Source organism: Leptosomus discolor, chromosome 4 (genome assembly GCF_034619465.1).
Source record: "Leptosomus discolor isolate bLepDis1 chromosome 4, bLepDis1.hap2, whole genome shotgun sequence".
Lineage (NCBI taxonomy): Eukaryota > Metazoa > Chordata > Aves > Leptosomiformes > Leptosomidae > Leptosomus > Leptosomus discolor.
This window is the reverse complement of record NC_141394.1, coordinates 32467733-32487943: the sequence shown is the minus strand read 5'-3', so window position 1 is coordinate 32487943 and position 20211 is coordinate 32467733. Positions and strand designations below refer to the sequence as shown.

General features: G+C 39.7%; 1 protein-coding gene across 2 annotated transcripts in view; it reads left to right on the top strand.

Annotated features, from left to right (window-relative positions):
- The first annotated feature begins 8774 nt into the window (after window positions 1–8774).
- CCSER1 (coiled-coil serine rich protein 1) overlaps window positions 8775–20211 on the top strand; it is a 649058-nt gene continuing 637621 nt past the window's right edge. For both annotated transcript variants that reach the window (XM_086464487.1, XM_086464486.1), the window contains exons 1-2: window positions 8775–10089; window positions 12647–12834. In XM_086464487.1, the coding sequence (XP_086320613.1) occupies window positions 8775–10089; window positions 12647–12834 (1503 nt within the window). The remainder of the gene's footprint in view (window positions 10090–12646; window positions 12835–20211) is intronic.

Sequence of the window (20211 nt, the reverse complement as noted above, 5' to 3'; positions counted from 1 at the left end):
AGAGATGTCAGCTACTGTGCTTTAATGTTTGATTAACAACTCTCAATCAGAATTTGAGTATATCAATATATTCAGTTGTCTTGAGTTTTCTTCTTTTTCATTGTTTTTGTTAGTAAGAAATGAGTCTGATAAATATAATCTAGAGATAATTGTATTTTCCATATAGCAAAAGGGGAATTGCTTGAGTCTTTGCTAAGATTCATGGAAGTCTGAAATGGAATGTGATAAGTATTATGACTTATTTCTAAATGTAGTATGATTGATTCCTAAAAATGTGTTGTTCTTAGAAGTGGTGTCCAGTGGAGTACATTAACATATAAAGAAGCTAAAGCAATTGGTTTGCAATTAAAATAATAAAATTATACAATATTGGGCATGTTAATTATGAATGTGTTTGATATTCAGTCCCACGAAGCATGCGTCTTGTGTGGTAAAACCTGCAGGGAACAGGAATCCTGTGGTTCCCTTTCATCAGCATTTAGTAAGATGTACCTTGCTGGAACAGTCAGTCTGAGGATTATCAGTTCATTTTGCACCTCCAGACTTCTTCCAAGGCACAAGTTGTGAATTGTTGTTCTCCTCTGTTGAGTTTAGGGGAATTTGGAGAAGAGCACTCTTGCTTATGTTGCTGTTAATGATATATTATTTCATGGTAACCTCATCAATAGTTGCTACAGTGATGTACTACAGTTACCTTATTAACTAAAGACCAATCTGGAAATTAGTTTGCCTATTGTTAGGCAAAGCTTTAATGATTTGCTTTCATGAATACTATTAGCCACATTGATTTATTTTATTTTTAAAAACCTTTCACTTATCTGGGTCCCTTGGAAGAGTTCTTATTCTCCAGTCCTTTTCACTGTGAGGATGTAAGGTGGACCACAGGTCCCTGTATCTCATTACTCTGTTTTCAATAGTGACTCTAAGCAGATGGAGAGAAGTAGGAATGGAGCACAGGTATATGGCTCTTCAGAATTGCATGATTAATTTATTAGGGCTTTATCAATTATCATTATAGTCCATTAAGGAATTCTGTACTTGGTCAGAATAAAAAAAGATGCAAGTGAGATCCTGCTTCCGTTGACTTAAACTGGAAGTCTGTGTGCTAGGAGTGATTAAATCCTACATGTCCAAGTGTTGTTTTTGCAGGAGTTAAAAGAAGAATTACAGATGGGGTGACTAAGGCTTATAAGGATGAAAGGCCAAATGGTTTAAATCAGCATGATTTACTTCAGTGGAGCCCCATGAATTTACAACAGATGAGGATTTGGTCCGTTTTAATGCAGTTAAGGTCACGTGTTCAGCCAGTGACAAAGGTAATAAATGACCCTAGCCATTGTTGTCACTGTGATTGCCATATACACAGCAGAAGCAGGCAGCACTTGAGACTGAAAAGCAGCCAGAATGGAAAATGTGCAGGAGGCTTTAGCATAAAAAATAAATTGCTGATGACACTGAACTTGTGATTCTGGAAGATATGAGGAATAGACGTGGGATAGCGTTGAACAAAGACTCATGGTTCTGCTGGGACTGTGTAGGGCTGAGACAGTTATGAGATGGTTGCTCGGAGTGAGCAAGAGATACTATTTTCTAATACGATGAAAGACGGATTTTGGAAGGAGCACATTGAATCAGAACTTGGATTCACTACTGACTGTTGAAATCAGCCAGACCATGCTGTAGAGACACTTACAATGTCTTGTGAGCCAGCAGAGTATTTTAAAGAAGTTGGTTGGGGTTTTTTTGTGAGGGAGCTGATAGAGATGCTTTGAATGCCTGTGGGAGTTGTAGCCAATATTGGTGCTGGTGCTTTGCTTTATGCTAATGACGAATTTTGTGCAGTGAAGAGTGCACCATGGGTACAGAGCTAGGGCCGTGTATTTTCCTTGTGAGAATACCAGCTGGCTTGCACAGTGGTGATCTGTTCCACCTCAAATTCCAGAGCAAATGGCTGACAAGGAGTCCTCTCCCTCTCTTAGTGTCCTGGGCTGAGGCACATGCTAGATCTGCTGTTTCGCAATGTGCAAACGAGTCAGTGGTCTAGTGGGCATGTTACACCTATTTTTCCTGTGTGAAGAAAAAAAGATGATCCTTGATTCTTTCTACGTTGCTTTTCCTTTTTGGTTAAAATAAAATACAGCTCAAAGTCAAATCACTGTCTATGACACGTTCCATATTTATGACAAAATCCTCGGTTTTAGTCCAAACGTAATTGTTTTCCTTAAAGCCTAAATTGAACAAGATTTTCTGCGATCTCTAGGCATTGTAAAAATGTTACCATGTGCATCATGAGTGGGGGTGAGAGGAGAGAAGGATGTCAGGGAAGAAGGATGTCACTTGATCCTATTGAATCCTACCCAGTCACCAAAGATGTGTCACATTAGTCAAGGTGATTTTTCTCCTGTTATGGTATGATTTCCATGTATACTCAGCGTCCTACCTGTGTAAGTCCACTTCACTTGTTAAAAGTGAATAATTAATTACTTACAAATGCATTTGGGAAAGTTAAGTGGATGCCATGATGTATGAATCACAAAGCAAGCATATACTGTTCAATACCACTATTTCCAGGTTGTTATTTATACTTGTAACTGTTTCTAATTAAACTATAAGTATTGTGAATACCAGATGTTGTAAGAAATGCATCATACACTTCTCCAGAGTTCAGATAAGTGGTAGAGGTGAGAGATAACGGTTTCTCCTCTGTTAAAAAAACCCAACACACCACCAAAACCCAGTCACATGAATTTGTCTGCTGCTTTACTGTGGGGTGGTCCTTGCCTGGTTTCTGACCTGTTTGTCTGATTATTGAATAGGTGAAAGTTTTATTTATCTTCTTCACACAGTCAAATTTTTACCAGTAGATGTTCCCAGCTTTTACTGAAGAGTAACTAGTTGCTGGGTGTATGAAAAGACTACCAGTGAGACTGGTTCACTTCTGTCCTGATATTTTGTATATTATACTGAAGTGGTTTGAGATAACCTTTGGTGTGATACAGAGGCATTTTAAGTAGGGGATGATTTAAATGTAGGTAGGAGGGAACTGGAACTGTGGCTTCTAGGTTTCTAGAGATCAGTTTTCCTGGTTCTCTTTAGTAAAGCTGCAGTTCACTCTGGTACAAGTGTGATGAATTTTCATGCCCAGTGGTAATGAATGAAAAAATGAGTCACTTGTAACCTGTCTCAGGCTAACACTTGCTTTCTGGCTAATTTAAGTCAAAAGAAGATATATAGATAACTTATCTCCAGTTCTCTTCTTTGAATGTTTGTTACACTTCTAATTTCATCCCAGCACTGGGAATAGCAGTTTATGGACTTATCAAATAGCTGTCTTCAACTGGTACAAAACCAGTCAAAATGGGAGATGAGGTTTTACTCTGTGTGTGGCTTCAAATTTATTTATTGCAAATTTATCTGCCTGCTTCCTCTCTTATTTCCTGAAAGCCCAGGAGCATTTGAAAATACAGATAGGCCTGGGCTGCAGGACGCAGGAAATGGAAAGAAATCTCCTGCTTTGCGTTAGGATACCTCAGTGCTTGGATTCTGTGTTCCTTTGTTCCAGGTATATAAAAGCTGTTTTGCCCAATCAGTTTTCAGTACAGAAGAAGGAGTGCGAAGTTGTACGTTTGTGCATGTGTAGACGTATATAATTTTTAAAGGTCTAGCTCCCTATGTTGGGTGTTCTTCTCCAAGCAAGTGTGACCGTGGAAGCAGCTTATGAAACTTTGCTATGAGAATACAGCTGTGGCCGCTGTTCCACAAAATACATCCTTGAGCTCTGTACCATGCTGCAAGGGTTACACGTGCAAGGAAAGAAAAGGGGAGAGTGCTATTCACAAAGGCAAATGGAACTGTTATGTATTAGAAGGAATTTCACTTGTTTCATGTGCAAAACCAAATTGCTTCAGTATCAGCAATCCCACCTTTCTTATGTAGCACATTCCATTGTACAGGCATTTGGCTTTGTTAGTATTTTCAATAAGGCCCTACTAATCCAGTTACATTGTCCTTGGTAACAACTAAAGCCCTAAGTATTTGTACGCAGGTGTTTCTTTGGTTTTGTTTTAAATGTAAAACAGTATTTTAATGGCTTTTTTAGGCTCTTATGTTCTCCTTGTATACAGGATTGCTCACACATAGCGACCTCTGGGAGCTGTGCAGGTAGAAACAAGTCACAAACATGCTAGAGACACAACTAATATTGGAAAAAAACTGGAACAATGTGAAGGTGGTAATGCTTAAATGCTGAGGACAATATGGTACTGGAATCTGAATGATGGAAGTTTAATGTTTCAGGTGGGAGCCACAGGCTACAATGTTACCTGTTGGGCTAAAGGACCACTCCTTACAAGTGCATTAGGACTTCTGTTGACTCACTAGCAATTAAAAATATTTATTTTCATGTGTTTTTGTGAGTAGTTGTAGTATCTTGGAGTAAATTTAATTTGTGTATTAAGTCTGGAGCCAGCTGGTCTAGAAAGACTGTATCGTGGTCCTTGCCTCCTGCAGTGTGGGAGTGCTCACATGAGGGATGGAGTATGTTTGCAGTTTGATTCACATGTTAGTCCTGTATGTTTTGTTTTATTATATGGTTCGTGACTCAAAGCATTAAAGAAAATGTATCATCTTCCTTCAACTATGTGTGCAGCCTAAAATCATAATGCTGTGGAGGAGAGAGGTAGGGAGCAGACAAATATTGATGTTCTGTTCTGTTTTAAGGTTGGAGCCTTAAAACATGTCACCTTTCAATTTAAACTTAGCTAATTCAGTTTTGTTCTTTTTGTGGAAGATATTGTTTGATATTTCTAGGAGTTGTGTCTTTAAGGAGAACATCTTTAGGAAAGCTTTGTTTAAAAAGCGTTGAGAGGTATTAGCAGGTTGGTTATTTATAAAGGCAGTGTTTGTACTGGCCTACGCATTACAGTTCTCTGTTGAATAAGCATATGTTAGCTTTTGGTATGTACATGTAATTATGGTAATAATAAAATTCACAAATATTTTCAAGTCCTAAATTTTGCCTCAAAGGCAACGAGAAATGTAAAATGCACCGACTGTTGCTTTTTCATACTTCAGTCAATGAAAGAGCAGATTCACGGCTCCATCTACTGGAGTTCAGAGCCACCATGCAGAGTTGCTCTTCATTGAATGCACTGCATTCTGGCACACTTGTATGAGTAACCACTAGGCAGAAGCTGAAATAAAAAATACCGTGTTTTATTTTTCAGCTGGTGGATTGGTGGAACAGACTTCTCTGGTGTTTTAACATTTGCGGTTTTTTTTCCCACTGCTACATTCACTGTCTGAAGCTGAACAATTTGTTTCTTTTGACAAGATACAGTAATATATAGAATAGAGAGCTTGTTGTATAATTCTTACCCTGTACATTTGTGTATTTTATGCTCGTACATACTTGCTGTAGGCAAGATAAAGGCCTAATATTGCATAGTTGGATGGTTCTTCCAAAGATCACCTGTGTGGAAAGAATAAGCCCCAAGTATAAAAAAACCTTGGCCTCTTTGTTTTCTCCATCAATTAATACATGACTTTAAGATATTTTTAAGATTAATTTGCATTTTACAACATCTTGGCACAGACTGATGTGAAAGGAAACTCTTTCTGTTTGATTAACTTTTTTAATTGCTAATAAGAGGGAGGATGTTTTGTTCACATTTTGCCTTTTTCTCCTTTGCATTGCTGTCAGCACAGGAGCTCAGAAACTGTGAAGGAAGCACATATTTTGCTCATAACAGGACACATATTGCAAGTAAAAAAAAAAAGCAACCTTATTTCATTAATATCTGAGGGTATTAATATCTTGAAATACATTATTTTTTTGTGTGTTGCAAGTAGAATCGTCACTTTAACTCAGTGCTAAACTTTGGCACTCTTACACTGCAAAATGTTTGTGTGTGTGTGTATATATGTACATATATATATACACACATATATAAAAACCCCAACCCTGGTATATGCAAATACCGATCAAAATATTGATAAAATATTCACTATATTCAAAGTATTCAAACTGCACATAAGTGTTCATATATGCATATGTACATGTATTGTGTGTGTTTTAAGAAATGTCCTCTGATAGCTATTGTAGACCTAGGAAGAACAGTATATTGTAATTAGTTCACATTTTATGGGTGAGGATTTCTGCTGCTTAGACAATAAGAGAAATGTTGACAGTTTATTTGTGCTCTTTCTTCAAGAGGAAAGAAAGGAAGAATGACTGACTGAATAAATGTGATTTTGTTATCTGCAGTTAGAGGCAATGTATTCTGTTAAAAATTGTTACCACCAGGAAAGCGAAGGCTGTATATATTCTTGGGTCAGTTATTAGTAATAATCTCTATTATTACTATTTAGACACAGCCTTTTTATTTCCAGCAAAAGTTACAATATGTGCTTTTTGCTCAGTTTTGTGCTTCCTTCTGCTTTCAACTCAGAGAATTTCATAATTGTAAACCAGGATGGTTTGTTCTCTAGTGAACTGACATTTAAGGTGTGGGCACGAGGGAGAACAATGGGAGCAAATGTTTTGCCTGAGCATAAAATGCCTACAGTGATTTAATGTATCTTAAAAACATTTTGCTCATCTACTGCAGTTATAAAACTGCATTCCAAAGTCGTCTTTTCAGCAGTTATGATGTCTCCTTAAAATACAAGTAAAACCCTCACAATCTTTAAATAATCTTACTGTGTGTATGAGCATAACCATACGTACTATCATGCCTGCAAGTATACATTCACAAAAGCAAAAAAAAAAACCCCAAAACCCCAACGCAATAGGTCTGGAATTGGTTAAAGAATTGGGAGAGGTTTGTACAGGGAGGGTGGAGAGGGTTGCATGCGGCTTTCCAAAGCCTGTTTCAGTAGACTGGACTGTGGACAGATGAACCAGCTGATATAACGTAAGCCTCTATGTGGGTTCACAGGGCCTCCCTCACAGGCCTCTCTGTGCTGTTACCTCTGCCTTTGCTCTCACAGTGGTGTAAATGCAAACTACCCTACGTGTCAGCGAAAGGGAACAACCAGCCATGCATCAGTTCTTTCAGTGATGGATGTAAAGCTATTCTGATAACCTCTGTGTGTGCTTGTGCCATCAGTTCTGTCCCCATCAGACTGAATTCAAATTTGGATTTCAATCGCAGGACCTGGGTATTATCTTGGTCAGGTTTTAGCTTGTCATCAGAGATCACCAATGACTTCTTGGAATTAGTGACTGTTCCCAAGCTGTTTCTCTCATCTTAAACTACAAAATTGCTTATTGATTCCTGGTACTTGTGAATATTGTGGCTGCTCAGCAGTGCATGTTCAGACTGGAGCTGTACTAGCTTTTTTAAAAAACAACAACGCAGAAAGTACAGTCTAATGTCTAGTCAGAAATAGTCTCTGCTTACTTGTTACCCTTTCTTTCACAGTAATATGGCATATATTTCGTTTTATTGCTCCTTAAATATTCTGTTCCCATTTTTATTTTTATCTTTATATGTGCGTGTGTATTTATACACTGTATAAATATATATATTGTTCATAGATATTTGTTGTAGCTGCATAATGCATATTAAATTGCTCATTAGATGAACGAATTTGATTTTGCACTTGACATACGAACATTGTTTAGATAAACAACCTGATTTTTATTCCTGTGTGCTGAACGCTTGCAGCTCACGAAGTTGCACTTGGGCATTATACCTACACCCTGTCTTTTTCTTGTGATTATATATCATATGTTTTTATTGCTCCATCCGTGGTCCTATCTCTCACAGCAGTAGTTTGTTATAATGAGAACAAAAGGGAGGTAGAACTGGTATGTATTTCATAAAGATGAATTTTCTGGTACCTCTACTGTGCTGATGGAAATAAGTTTGTTTTTTGCTTAAATATTTATTAAAAAAAAATGCCAAATGCCAAGTGTATGTGTATGAAAGACTTTTCACTAATTTCAAAAAAACCCTGCAAAAATAGCTAATTATAAACAAGTAGGCTGCAAGAGGATTTCAGAGAATATTTACTGTTTCAAAGGAAACATTAATGTTCAAATCTAGAAACATGATCCCATATTTTGACAGTCAATTCCTAGAACTCAGTTCCTTAGGAAGAATTTTTGGTGGTGCATATTTTAGTTTGACTGCAGTGCTGGCATTTTCTCTGCTGTAAGGTGATACACACAGCCCTTAGCAGGAGCACATAAAGGAATTAAAAATCCAACTGAAATTTCAGTGAAGATTGGAAAATTGACATCCTCTTCTTTCTTGCAAAAATCCAAGTATTTAGGAACACAAAATAATGTTTTGTTTTACTTGGATCATGAAAACTCCAGTCTCTTCTAAGAGAGCTTATAGTTTAAAAGACTTGTCCCAAGAACTTATGAGGACATTTGGGTGATGTATTTGTATATCTTTTGGCGGGTATATTTTATACTGTTACCCAGTGTGATCTGCATTGTATAATGTCTCATACGTAATACTGCATCTCTCATGTACAGAATGTGTTGAGGCACATCTTTGCTCAGCTGCTGGGTTTTTGGTGCTGCCTATTGAACATCACTTTTTGAAATTCTAAAAATCTTCAGTAATGCATACACAACAACTTGCAGCTGTACGTAAAATTGATGTTGGCATCTCATGCGTTTAGGCTGACTTAAAGCCTGTTCAAGTAAATTTGAGGCTGAATAATTTATCTTTTTCTTTTTTTTTTTTTTTTCCCCTCTCTCTCTCATCCCAGGTTAGTTTATTGATTGTGAAGAGCCACGGACACTTTGTGCCCTGATGGGGGACTCCGGGTACAGACGATCGACTCTAGTGTCTCGGTTGCCAATATTCAGGAGAAGTATTAGCCGGAGACACGACTCCCTTCCTTCCTCGCCTTCTTCTGCTAATGCCATTGGTGTCCACACTTCCTCCCCATCCAGCACTAACTCCAGCTCAGGGAGCACAGGCAAGCGCCGGAGTATTTTCCGCACTCCTTCCATTAGCTTCCATAACAAGAAAGGGAGCGAGCAGAAGCCTGACTCGGCCAGTCAAAACGTTAACATCTCAAATGGTGCCCAGTCCTCTCTCAGCACTTTTCAAAAACTGAGCTTAGAGGAACACATTAAAAGCAGAGGAAGGCATTCGGTTGGCTTTGGCAGCTCGCGTAGCAAGAAGATAACAAGGTCTTTGACAGACGATTTTGAAAAGGGAAAGGAGCCTTCAGCTAATAAGAATGTCTTTATAAATTGCATAAGCTCTGGGAAGAATGAGGGTGATGATTCAGGCTTTGCAGAGGAGCAGAGCCGATACTCCGTCAAACAATCCACGCGAAAACTTCTCCCTAAGTCTTTCTCATCGCACTACAAATTTTCCAAACCAGTTTCAGAGAGTCAGTCAGTTTCTTCTGTGCAGCAGTCCAGGTGCTTGCTGGAGGTTAAATCGAATGTGGAAAGTGAACCTGTGATCACCAAGTCCTCTCCTCCATGTTCGGCCGAGACAACAGAGTGCATGGGAAGCTCCTTGCAGTCCCCACTGCTGTCGGCTGACCTCACAGCTGCCCAGACCCCCTCTGACTTTGTTGCCCTGACGGAGGACTCTGTTTCGGAGGTTGATGCTCTGCCTAGCAGCGGGACTGCGGCGCTGCTCACAGAGGATTTTGGCCACAATGTCTCTACCTCTCAGATCTTCTTTAATCCTGCTGCTACTCCTGCAAGGGAAATGGATATTGTGGAAAGTGCTGGCCACTCTGCTGGTGTATCTCCTGTGAGTCACGCAAGCTCGTGTAGTGTTGAATCCAATACCTTATTCAAAACCTCAGCTGCTAATCAGACAAAAGTATTGTTGCAAGCCAATGAACTACATATTAACGGTGCTAGGCACACAGGAGAAATTAACTCTGCAAATGCACATACAGAAACCTTTGTGTTACAGCATAGAGAAGAACCAGTGATACTCACTCCAAAGGCACAGGGGTTGAGTGGGGACAGATATGAAAGCACGCCGTCCAAGCACACGGGAGAAACAATTCCTGTAATGGAGTCTAAGGTTGTTCCATGTTCTGAACCTCAGTCCTTTAAAACACAACAGGGTTATGAAACAAACCATTCTAAAGGTATGTCTTGGGGTCTTTTCATTGTTGGGTTTGGTAGGGGTTTTTTTAGCCGCAGTTGTTTAAGGATTTTTTGGCTGTAAAGTGTTTTTTGTAGAGTTGCAAGTGCTAGCAAGGAAGTTCAGAAGTTACGAATTGTGTCCTTCTCCCACAATTGTTAGGAATTAACAGTGTATGGTTTTTTGAGTTCATGTTTTAGTTTGCTGACACCAGTCAGTGCTGTTTGTAGCTATGTGTTCCTGTGGTAGAAAATGAATTAAGAGAGTATTGATTCTTGCCTCTTGTTGAAGGCTGAAGCTGGGATTTTTGAGGCATGCCTATTTTGGACTTGAGCCAAAGAGTTGCGGTGTTTGAGATGGAAACATTGCCAGAGGAAGAAACCTTCTTTTAGTCTGGTTATGAAAAATACCAGAGTTTATCTTATATTGACCTGAGTTTTGAAATTTCCCAATTCTTGCTTGCTTGATTCAACGGATATTACAGAGTAGCTTGGAGTGGATGTTTCTGTGGCAAAGTACAGGAGATCCTATTTCTGCTTCTATCTGAAATACCATTGTGCAAGTTCTCATTATGTAGTCTGTGAAATGGAAAGAGTTAATTGCCGTCTAAATTTCACACTAGATCTTTAGCTTATGAAAAGGAATTTGGAAATATTAGCAAGATCAAGTGGAAAGGCTGTGCCTAGAAATCCCAGTCTATAGAGTTGCAGATGAATAAAGGCATGGGCCCTTGAGTGAAGGACACCTGTCAGAAGGCATTTATTTACCTAAAGACTGGTACTTTCTTGCATAATCCTGAGGCTGCATCTGGTGGGCCAAAATTTGTGAGAGTTAACAAGACTATATTTATAGTGTTTGTATTAGAAGATGAATAAGTGTAAACTCATATAAATTCGTACCCATCTTTTTGCTTGGACATTTACCTATGCATGTAGCTTATAAGCAATGAAAAGCAATCTTGCTTTTTGAATTATTTGTCACTGCAAGGCTAGGTTGGATATCTTGTACATAAATGGCAATAAAAAGTCAAATTAATCCACTAAATTAGCTTTTACCAGAAGGGACCTCTTTCCCTCTGAACCTAAGTCAATTGTGAGAAAAAATATTTACATTTATGTGTACATATGTTGCCAGTCCCGAGCACTCAGTTGGTCTTCCTTGCAACATTGGCTCATCTGTGAATGAGCTCATCCTTTTGAATCTGACTTACTGTAGTGTACTACAGAACAGCAAGTGAGCAGCTTGGAGTGATGTTCAGAAATACACAGTGCATTTGAAACTCATGCACCAGCAGTTGTATATTTAATCTGTATTTCTGGAAGGCAGCTAACTGGAGTTGAAATGGTGTGATAGAAAGATTTTTTTTTTTAAAAGGCTTCATGTTCACAGAAACACTAGAGCTAATAATGCACTATATAAAAGTTGATGATTAATTGTTAGGGTTTTATACTGCTGTTCAAAATGCAATTTTTCTTGACTTGTGTGGTGAAGAATGTATTTCAAATTAGAAACTGGCTAAGCATGCAAAGGGACCATTGAAAAAACATGTAAAATTTCCTGCCATATGAAATGGTACAAATATGGTATTCAGGAAGATATGGTTATAAGTAGTTATATCTGTTACAAACAGACTGGTTTGAACATTTGGTTTTGCTAAAACAGTATTTAAAACCAGATGTGAATGCAAAATATTTTTGTGTGTTTTCTTCGGGAATAGATATTTTCTCTTCCATAGCTGGTCTCACAGCTGATGTCATTATAGATAGCATTATGAATGTGACATTAATGTATGAGCAGGTTTGATGTGCCATATATTCTTAGTATACTTTTCTGTGATACGATTTTTTTTTGAATCCTTAGAGAAAATGCCTGTTCTCTTGCAAAAAGCAAAAAAAGATAAGATTTTCTGTGTTACATTTGTTATGCTATTATGCTTTTCTCTTTCCCCATCTCTAAATTTGCCCTAATACTTCAAAATGTAATTATTCTCCTCTTTTCTGTTGTGTTACTGTTTAGCTGGAGTTGGGGACTGGGATTCAGCCTGCTGGCTGCAGGCTGCATTTGGAGGGTGCAAATGCAGAGCTCACCTAGGAATGCTAAACAGAAACCAAAACCAGAGTGCATCCATGTCCTGTGCAGTGATAACAAAGCTGTGACCTGGCCCTACAAAACCTGGACTTACCTTGGGTCGCAGGGTAGGGCAGGTTGGGTTTTGGCAGCAGTGGACCAGCGATGGTTTCTCTGCTGGATTTTACTGGACAGCTGTTCAGAAGTGTCCTAGAACAGGGGGAGAAAGGAAAGGATGGAGCAAAGGTCCTTCTGGATTCTGTGATGAGCTGTGTACTGGGCTGTAGTGTGCCGAGTGTGCTAGTCATTGGAGTCTGAACAGCGAACTGATGATCCAGGTGACACTTTTATCTAGGTAAGCAGGACCTGCTTTCTACAGAACATCTCTTACACAGTTGCCTTTCAACATAAGCATTTCAAAGCAGCATTCTCACAAAAAAAAATTGTAGAGAGTAATTTTCTGTAATGATTGCTGATTGCTTCTCTGTTTGTAGTTGATCTTGCCAATAGCTTCAGTCCGTACCGAGAAGGCAGATTTGTTGAGAAACGACTGAGATCGTCTTCAGAAGGTACTGCTGGAGGCAGTCGGCTGATCATAAAACCAAAGGATGGAAATGCAGAAGAACTTAACAGCCTACGGAAGCAAAGAGCAAGCTCATCCTCTTCGAAAATGAACAGCATGGTGAGTTTTACTCTGTGATTGGTATAACTCTAATAAGAAGCAGCAACTTTACAAGTAACAGATGGTAATGAAGTGTGTGTGGAGGGGTGGGGGTGGGAAGCTGTCTCAGGCTTCCCAAGTTGTCTGAGCAGTCAGGGATCAGGTTAGGAAAGCTAAAGCCCTGATAGAATTAAGTCTGGACAGGGATGTCAAGGGCAAAAAGAAAACCTTCTATAGGTATGTTGGTGACAAAAGGAAGACTAGGGAAAAGGTTGTCCCTTTCCGAAAGGAAATGGGAGACCTGGTTACCTGGGACATGGAGAAGGCTGAGGTACTCAGTGACTTCTTTGCCTCATTCTTCACCTGCAAGTGCTCCAGCCACACCACCCAAGCTGCAGAAGGCAAAGGCAGGGACTGGGAGAATGAAGAACTTCCCACTGTAGGAGAAGATCAGGTTTGAGACCATCTAGGGAACCTGAAAGTGCACAAGTCCATGGGACCTAATTGAGATGCATACGTGGGTCCTGAGGGAACTGGTGGATGAAGTTGCTAAGCCACTACCCATCATATTTGAGAAGCTGTGGCAGTCTGACGAAGTTCCTGCTGACTGGAAAATGGGAAACATAATCCCCATTTTCAAAATGGGGAAAAAAGGAAGACCCTGGGCACTATGGGCCAGTCAGTCTCACCTCTGTGCCTGGCAAGATCATGGAATGGATCTTTTTCAAACTGTGCTAGGGCACATGGAAAATAAGGAGGTGATTTGTGACAGCCAACATGGCTTCACTAAGGGCAAATCATGCCTGACAAATTTGGTGTCCTTCTATGATGGGGTTACAGTGTTGGTGGGTAAGGGAAGAGCAACTGATGTCATCTACCTGGACTTGTGCAAAGCGTTTCACATTGTCCCATGCAAAATCCTTGTCTCTAAATTGTAGAGATGTGGATTTGATGGATCAGCCACTCAGTGGGTAAGGAATTGGCTGGATGGCCGCATTCAGATAGTTGTGGTCAATGGCTTGATGTCCAAGTGGAGACTATTGATGAGTGGTGTTCCTCAAGGGTAAGTATTAGTACAGGCGCTGTTTAACATCTTTGTTGGTGACACGGACAGTGGGATTGAGTGCACCCTCAGCAAGATTGCTGATGACGCCAAGCTGTGTGGTGCAGTTGATGTGCTGGAGGGAAGGGAGGCAATCCAGAGGGACCTTGACAGGCTGCAGAGGTGGTCCCGTGCAAACCTCATGAAGTACAAGAAGGCCAAGTGCAAGGTCTTGCACCTGGGTCAGGGCAATCCGAATCGCAGCTACGGGCTGGGGGATGAGTGGATTGGGAGCACCCCTGTGGAGAAGGACTTGGGGGTGCTGGTGGATGAAAACCAACATGAACCAGCAATGTGTGCTTATGGCCCAGAAGGCAACCGAATCCTGGGCTGCATAGAGACAAGTGTGATCAGCAGATCAAAGGAGGTGATTCTCCCCCTGTCCTCCACTCTAGTGAGACCCCAGCTGGACTACTGCGTTCAGCTCTGGCGCCTCCAGCATAAGACAGACATGGACCTGCTCAAGCAGGTCCAGAGTAGGGCCATGAAGATGATCGGGGCCTGGAGCACCTCCCCTATGAGGACAGGCTGAGAGAGTTGGGGTTCTTCAGCCTGGAGAAGAGAAGGCTCCAGGGGGACCTTCTAGCAGCCTTCCAGTACTTAAAGGAGACCTACAGGAAAGCTGAAGGGGGACATTTTACAAGGGCATGTAGTGATAGGTTTTAAACTGACAGAGCGTAGATTTAGATTAAGTATTAGGAAGAAGTATTCTTCACCATGAGGGTGGTGAGACACTGGCACAGGTTGCTCAGAGAAGCTGTGACTGCCGCCTCCCTGGCAGTGTTCAAGGCCAGGTTGGATGGGGCTTTGAGCAACCTGGTCTAGTAGAAGGTGTCCCTGCCCATGGCAGCGGGGGTTGGAACTAGATGGTCTTTAAGGTCCCTTCCAACCGAAACCATTCTATGGTTCTGTGAGTGTAATTATACTTATGCATGTGCTCTCCAGTGAAAGAAATAAGGAAAATGCTAAGATTGAACATCTACAGCAATGGCATCCATTCTTTAGCTTATGGGAATCACTAAAATGACTGTTATGGCTATTATTAGTTTGAAATAATTTATTCAACGTACTAGCTGAAAAAAGGTGGATTCATTTTATACTTGTATCTGAAAACAGCTTTCCATAGGAAAGAAAAAACTGTTTCTTACCTCTCCCTATAGTTGCCTCCCAGTTGTATAAATAAAGGGGCTTTTCCTTTTCAGGTTTACGTAGTAGCTTTTATTTTACAATGATGCAGGATCAAACACATCCCTGAAAGACACAGATGTGAACATAACTGCCTTTTTTGAAGAGAGAATTTTTGTGGGTTTTTTTGGAGACTTGAAACTGATCGGTACAAACTGATGTTAGATTTCCAGTTACGTGGTCTGTTGGTACAGTTTTACAGGCCAATACCAAAACTCAACAACTCATACTATTACTTAGACAACTTTTATGACTGCATGCTGCTTTTGCTGCTACTAAATGTAATATCTTCTTTTTTACCCAAGAAGCCAAGGATGGCTGAAATTGTCTTCCTCTGTGAGATTTGGCCATACTAGTTCCTGGTTGGTCATTGAAAAATAGGTCTCCGGAGAAGCATCTGATTTAGTGTGAAATCCCCTTATGCAAACTGTGGCAGGAAATTGGGGTTTGGGCGTTTCTCAAGAGGATGTGAAATCTGTCTTTCGTCTTGGTAAATCTCACCCATGTGCCTGAACGCATCATCGGAATGATACTTTGTGGCTGGGCTCACAAATGCTGCTGTGGATGGCAGAAGAAAATTACTCAATATGAAGCGCATTCTTACTGTGTACAGCTGATGCACAACAGATGTTCCAGTGTACCAGTCTCCTGAAGGAATGGTCACTGAAAACACTTGACTAAAATGGAGTTACTTGATGTCTTTTACAGAAACGCATCCCCATACGCTCCCTTTGTGTAACCTGGGCAGATGGGAATACCTACACTTCAATGACAGGATTATTCTCTTATTAGCAGTATCAGATTCTGCAGATTTATCAGTACTCACTGGTTATTTTTATACTACCTGAAAGTGCAGGAGGTAAATTAATTTTATGAAGGAGAGATTTTATATACCTGCCTTTCTTGTTTCTAGATTGTTGCCAACTTGTCAGTTCAAGTAATACAGTGATGCAAAATTTATTTCAGAAAAAAAAAACCTTGATTTTTTTTTTTTTATGCACTGAATTATTACACCTAGAGATACAGCGTAAAGAGGTAGAATTGCTAAATAGTAGAAGAAACCCTTGTGCTATTAAAGTGTATAGTTACAGTGTGTTTCTCTGGTTTTGGAGTAAGTTCACATCCACGTATCAGTGAATAACATCTTATTTTCCAAAGTCAGAAAGAACATGATGACCTTTAAAGATGATGTTTCACATAGGCATACAGAGCATTACGCAGATGTAGTTCATGCCCTAAAAATCTGATTAACCCTGGCTTAAGTCTGTAAACCTTACTTGGCCTCTTAGACCCAAGCTGTTAGGCAGATCTCTGTGTTCTTTTAAATACTAGGCTAGACTGATGCCGCAGCACTGCATTCTGTTTAGCCCTGTACTAATGATGGGCCTGGGAAGGTGACAACACAGTAACAACAGGAAGTAAGCAAAGTGTGCATGGGAGGTAGGTGGTGATTTGAGTCTCTTCATGTTTTCTGTGTGAAATCCATGGAGGTTTTTTTTCAGCTTCTGTTAGCAAGCTTGTTCACAAATTCCCAAGTGTTTGCTCATGCTTATTTGCATGGTAGTCACAGACCAAGAACTTTTACGTCAAGATTACTCATAAGTGAATGTAAAATTACTGCTTTCCCCCAATAGATATGGATATCATCTTCATATGTTAAGAGAAATGCTAGGTGAAACTTTTTTATAATAAAAATGAGGCTTAAGAAGTAAAACAAAACCAGCATTACCCTGCCTCTACCCTGTCCCCACGAAGGCAAAAGAATATGCAGAATTCCCTGGAAGGAAAATGAATTAAAAATTGAAGAAACTGAATGTTTGTAATAATGCACATCTGACCAGTGAAAAGGCCCCTTCAAAATGCTTGTCACAAGCAATTAATGTTTAACATCACTGTAGGAGACTGTTAGCAGTGAAAGATGCTACCGAAGAATAAATACTAGGTAAAAAATCAGAGTTACTAAATGAAGTATTATTAAAAACCTTAACTTTCTTGTGTGCCTAGAAAAATATTACTCACTCTTCTGTGGCTGTCTGTATTAATTTGGTTCCATTTTGGACGAAGATGGACACAGGCATTTAAGGGATGTCAAGTTTATGGGGGATTGCCGAGGCGAGAGCAGCATTGTTCAGTTCTGCTCTTCCACACAGAGTGAGAGGTAGTAGCTGCGGATGCTGTTTTTCTGGCATCATCCAGTCATTGTGTTAGGCTGAAGAAGCTTTGTAAGGTGGAAGATACCATTTCATCATCAACTGAAGAAAGTCCTCCAAGACCCTGTTTGCTTTCTTTCTCTTGTTGGCAGGCAGCTTTCTCTTGTGGGCTGCTTCTGCTGAGGGGCTGGTGGGAATGAGGAGCCAAAAGAACTGAGGTGATGCTAAATTTTCACAGGAGATGAGAAGAAGAAGATTAGCATCTGAGAAACTGTTCTTCCTCCTAAACAACTTGCTCAGCAGAGTGTTCTTGCATGATTGCAGTGCTCTTTTTGAAGGCAGCAGGTAAAAGCTTGGATAGGTGGATCTCCTAAATACTGAGAATATTTATCAAACCTACAAAGATGGTCACCACCTCCTCCAAGAGCAGCATTAACTTGTGAGATGCTGAACAAGAGCAATGCTACTCATAAATGAGATTTAGGGAAAGAAGAAAGTATTTCGGAATAACTCTGAAAATGTACGAGTTTCATAGTAATGTGAATAATTAACTGAAACAGACGCTTGAGATTAAGTGCTTAGGTTGCTGATTATGTGTGTTCAGAACAGTTTCAAAGCCGGCGTTCTTGCAGTGACCGATTTCTGCCACAAGATGCCACCATTTCACAAGAAAGGATTTTAGACTTTAGTATTGCATAGTTAGACAAAAGGTAAAAACTATGATTCAGGACATGTTTTTGGAACAGTTTAATGTTAATTAGCCGGTGCAGTGTAACGGGCCCTTTTCAAATGATTCATATTGCTATAGAAACTCTGGTCATTCAAATTCCAACTACGAAGTCATCAGTTACAACTATAAATATTTAGACGTAGCATATAGACTAGTTAACTATCTCAGAAGATGGGTAGAGGCTATGGCAGACCTCTCTGTTCTCTAGCTAGGTTGTTCTTATTTTTCAATGTGTAAAAGAGGCAAAAAGAAAGAAAGAAAGAAAAATGCAAAGCAGTGTGGTAAAAGACACGAATGACCTGAAATATGCAGCCCTGCAAGACCAATGAAGAGAATGTAAACTTGGGTAGTTGCAATGTTGGAGAGAATTAGAATAACCACATTGAAAAAAATAGGATCAGACTCTCAAATCAATAAGTTCTTTAAGAGGATTGTGAGGCAGAATGACAGGTAAAAAGAGTTGATATGCTACAGTACTTCGAATTGACAGTAGAAATTAAGATTGGTGTAAGATACAAAATTATCCATCGCTTTTCATTGTAGTGTATAATGTAGAAAGATGACTATCCTAAATATCACCTTTGCCAGTAGTAAAAAGGAAATGTCTTTTTTTTTAAAAAAAAAAAAATAGAAATTTTAAAGTTTTTAAGTTGCTGATAGAGATTTTGAAATCCTAACAGATTACCGGATAGCCATGAAGGATGATATGAATGAAAGTAGCTGTACATCACTCAAGTTAAAAAAAAAAAAAAAAGTTCAGGGGGTTATTGGAGTTCCTAGACCAATACTGCCCAACTTCAAGATGTGAGCTGCACTGTGATGTATGCACGCATGTGTTTTTACCTTGTCTAGAAGTATGACTGCACACATGCAGTAGAACGAGACTGCCCACTTTTAGATTTGGCTCCCACAGACCTGCCTTTCTGCCTCTCTGCAATATTTACAAAGAAAATAATTGTCTGTCTTTGTGATCACTGCCTTGCCTACACCTGGCTATCAGCATATGTGCTATATAACTAAAAGAAACCTCATTTTTTGTTTTTTTCCTGTCTCAGTGGGCGAACATTACCACTGTCCTTTCTGTTCTGCAGGACTGTGTTTGTCTGGGCACTCTCCTGAGCACAAGCCTGTCTTCAGTTTCTCATGCTTGAATCTTCTCTAAATGTTGCCTGTTTTTTTTTCTTAAATTCGACTACAAGTTTTCGTCCTTGCAGGTAGAAGTTTTTAATGCTTGCCTTCAGTCCTGCATTGTCCTTTCCTTTTGCCTAGAGCAAGGCAACCTTTCCTGCTTCTGTCAGTCCAATTACAGCTGCACAACTTATTTTTCCAGATTGTTGCTTTGACTATGCCATTTCTCTCTTTGCAACTTTTTCATGGTTCCAGTATATTAGGTAAAACTGCTTGTTGCCAGTTAAAGGACTTTCATAGCCCAAGGTCATCCTAGCTCTTTTCCCTCAGTTTTAAGAGTGATACAAGTCTTTATTGCCCACTTGTCAAACTGTCAAATAGTTGCATCGTGTTTTCTCCCACACTGCCTATCATGCGCTAGAGTAACTGCAGTTACCACAAACATTTTTCGTCTTCTTTCTCAGTTTTCATTTTATTTTTTTTGCTTTGCCTACAGGTAACAACACCGTACTGAACTAAGACAGTTTTTCAAGATGCATGCTGTACTGTGTTACTGAGATTTATTTTTTTTTTTGCTTATCCATCCAATGCTGACACTTAGGCAAAATCCCCTTTTCCTCATGCTTGTACTATGTTTATTATATGGGGATTCTCTGAGTAGCTAACATATCTGACTAAGTATATTTACAATATAAGTTAAGAACAGTAGATGCAAAAAAGTGTTGGGATACAGGCTAATATTCATGGACTACTGCAGGGTTCAGTTCGATAATGGGAGGGGTTGAATATGTCAGTTAGATATTAAATTTGCAAAATTAATAATTGACTAATTTAGTGTAGAGAGGGCAGTCTGAAACTTTGGGAAGACGTGACAAAGGTAAAGGATTGACTCAGAAATAGTGAGATGTTAGCAAAAGAGATATTAACTGCAAGTATTTGAGATTCCTGGTGTGACTCTGGAGGGAGCAGAAAGGCAAAACATAGGTCATTTTAATGGAAATGTGTTATGGCCCCTGCTTAGAATATCTGTTTGTGATAATCATCTAATTAGCAGGTGGTGTCTAAATTTTCCTTAGGTGTCCTGGATATTCTATGAGAGTAAC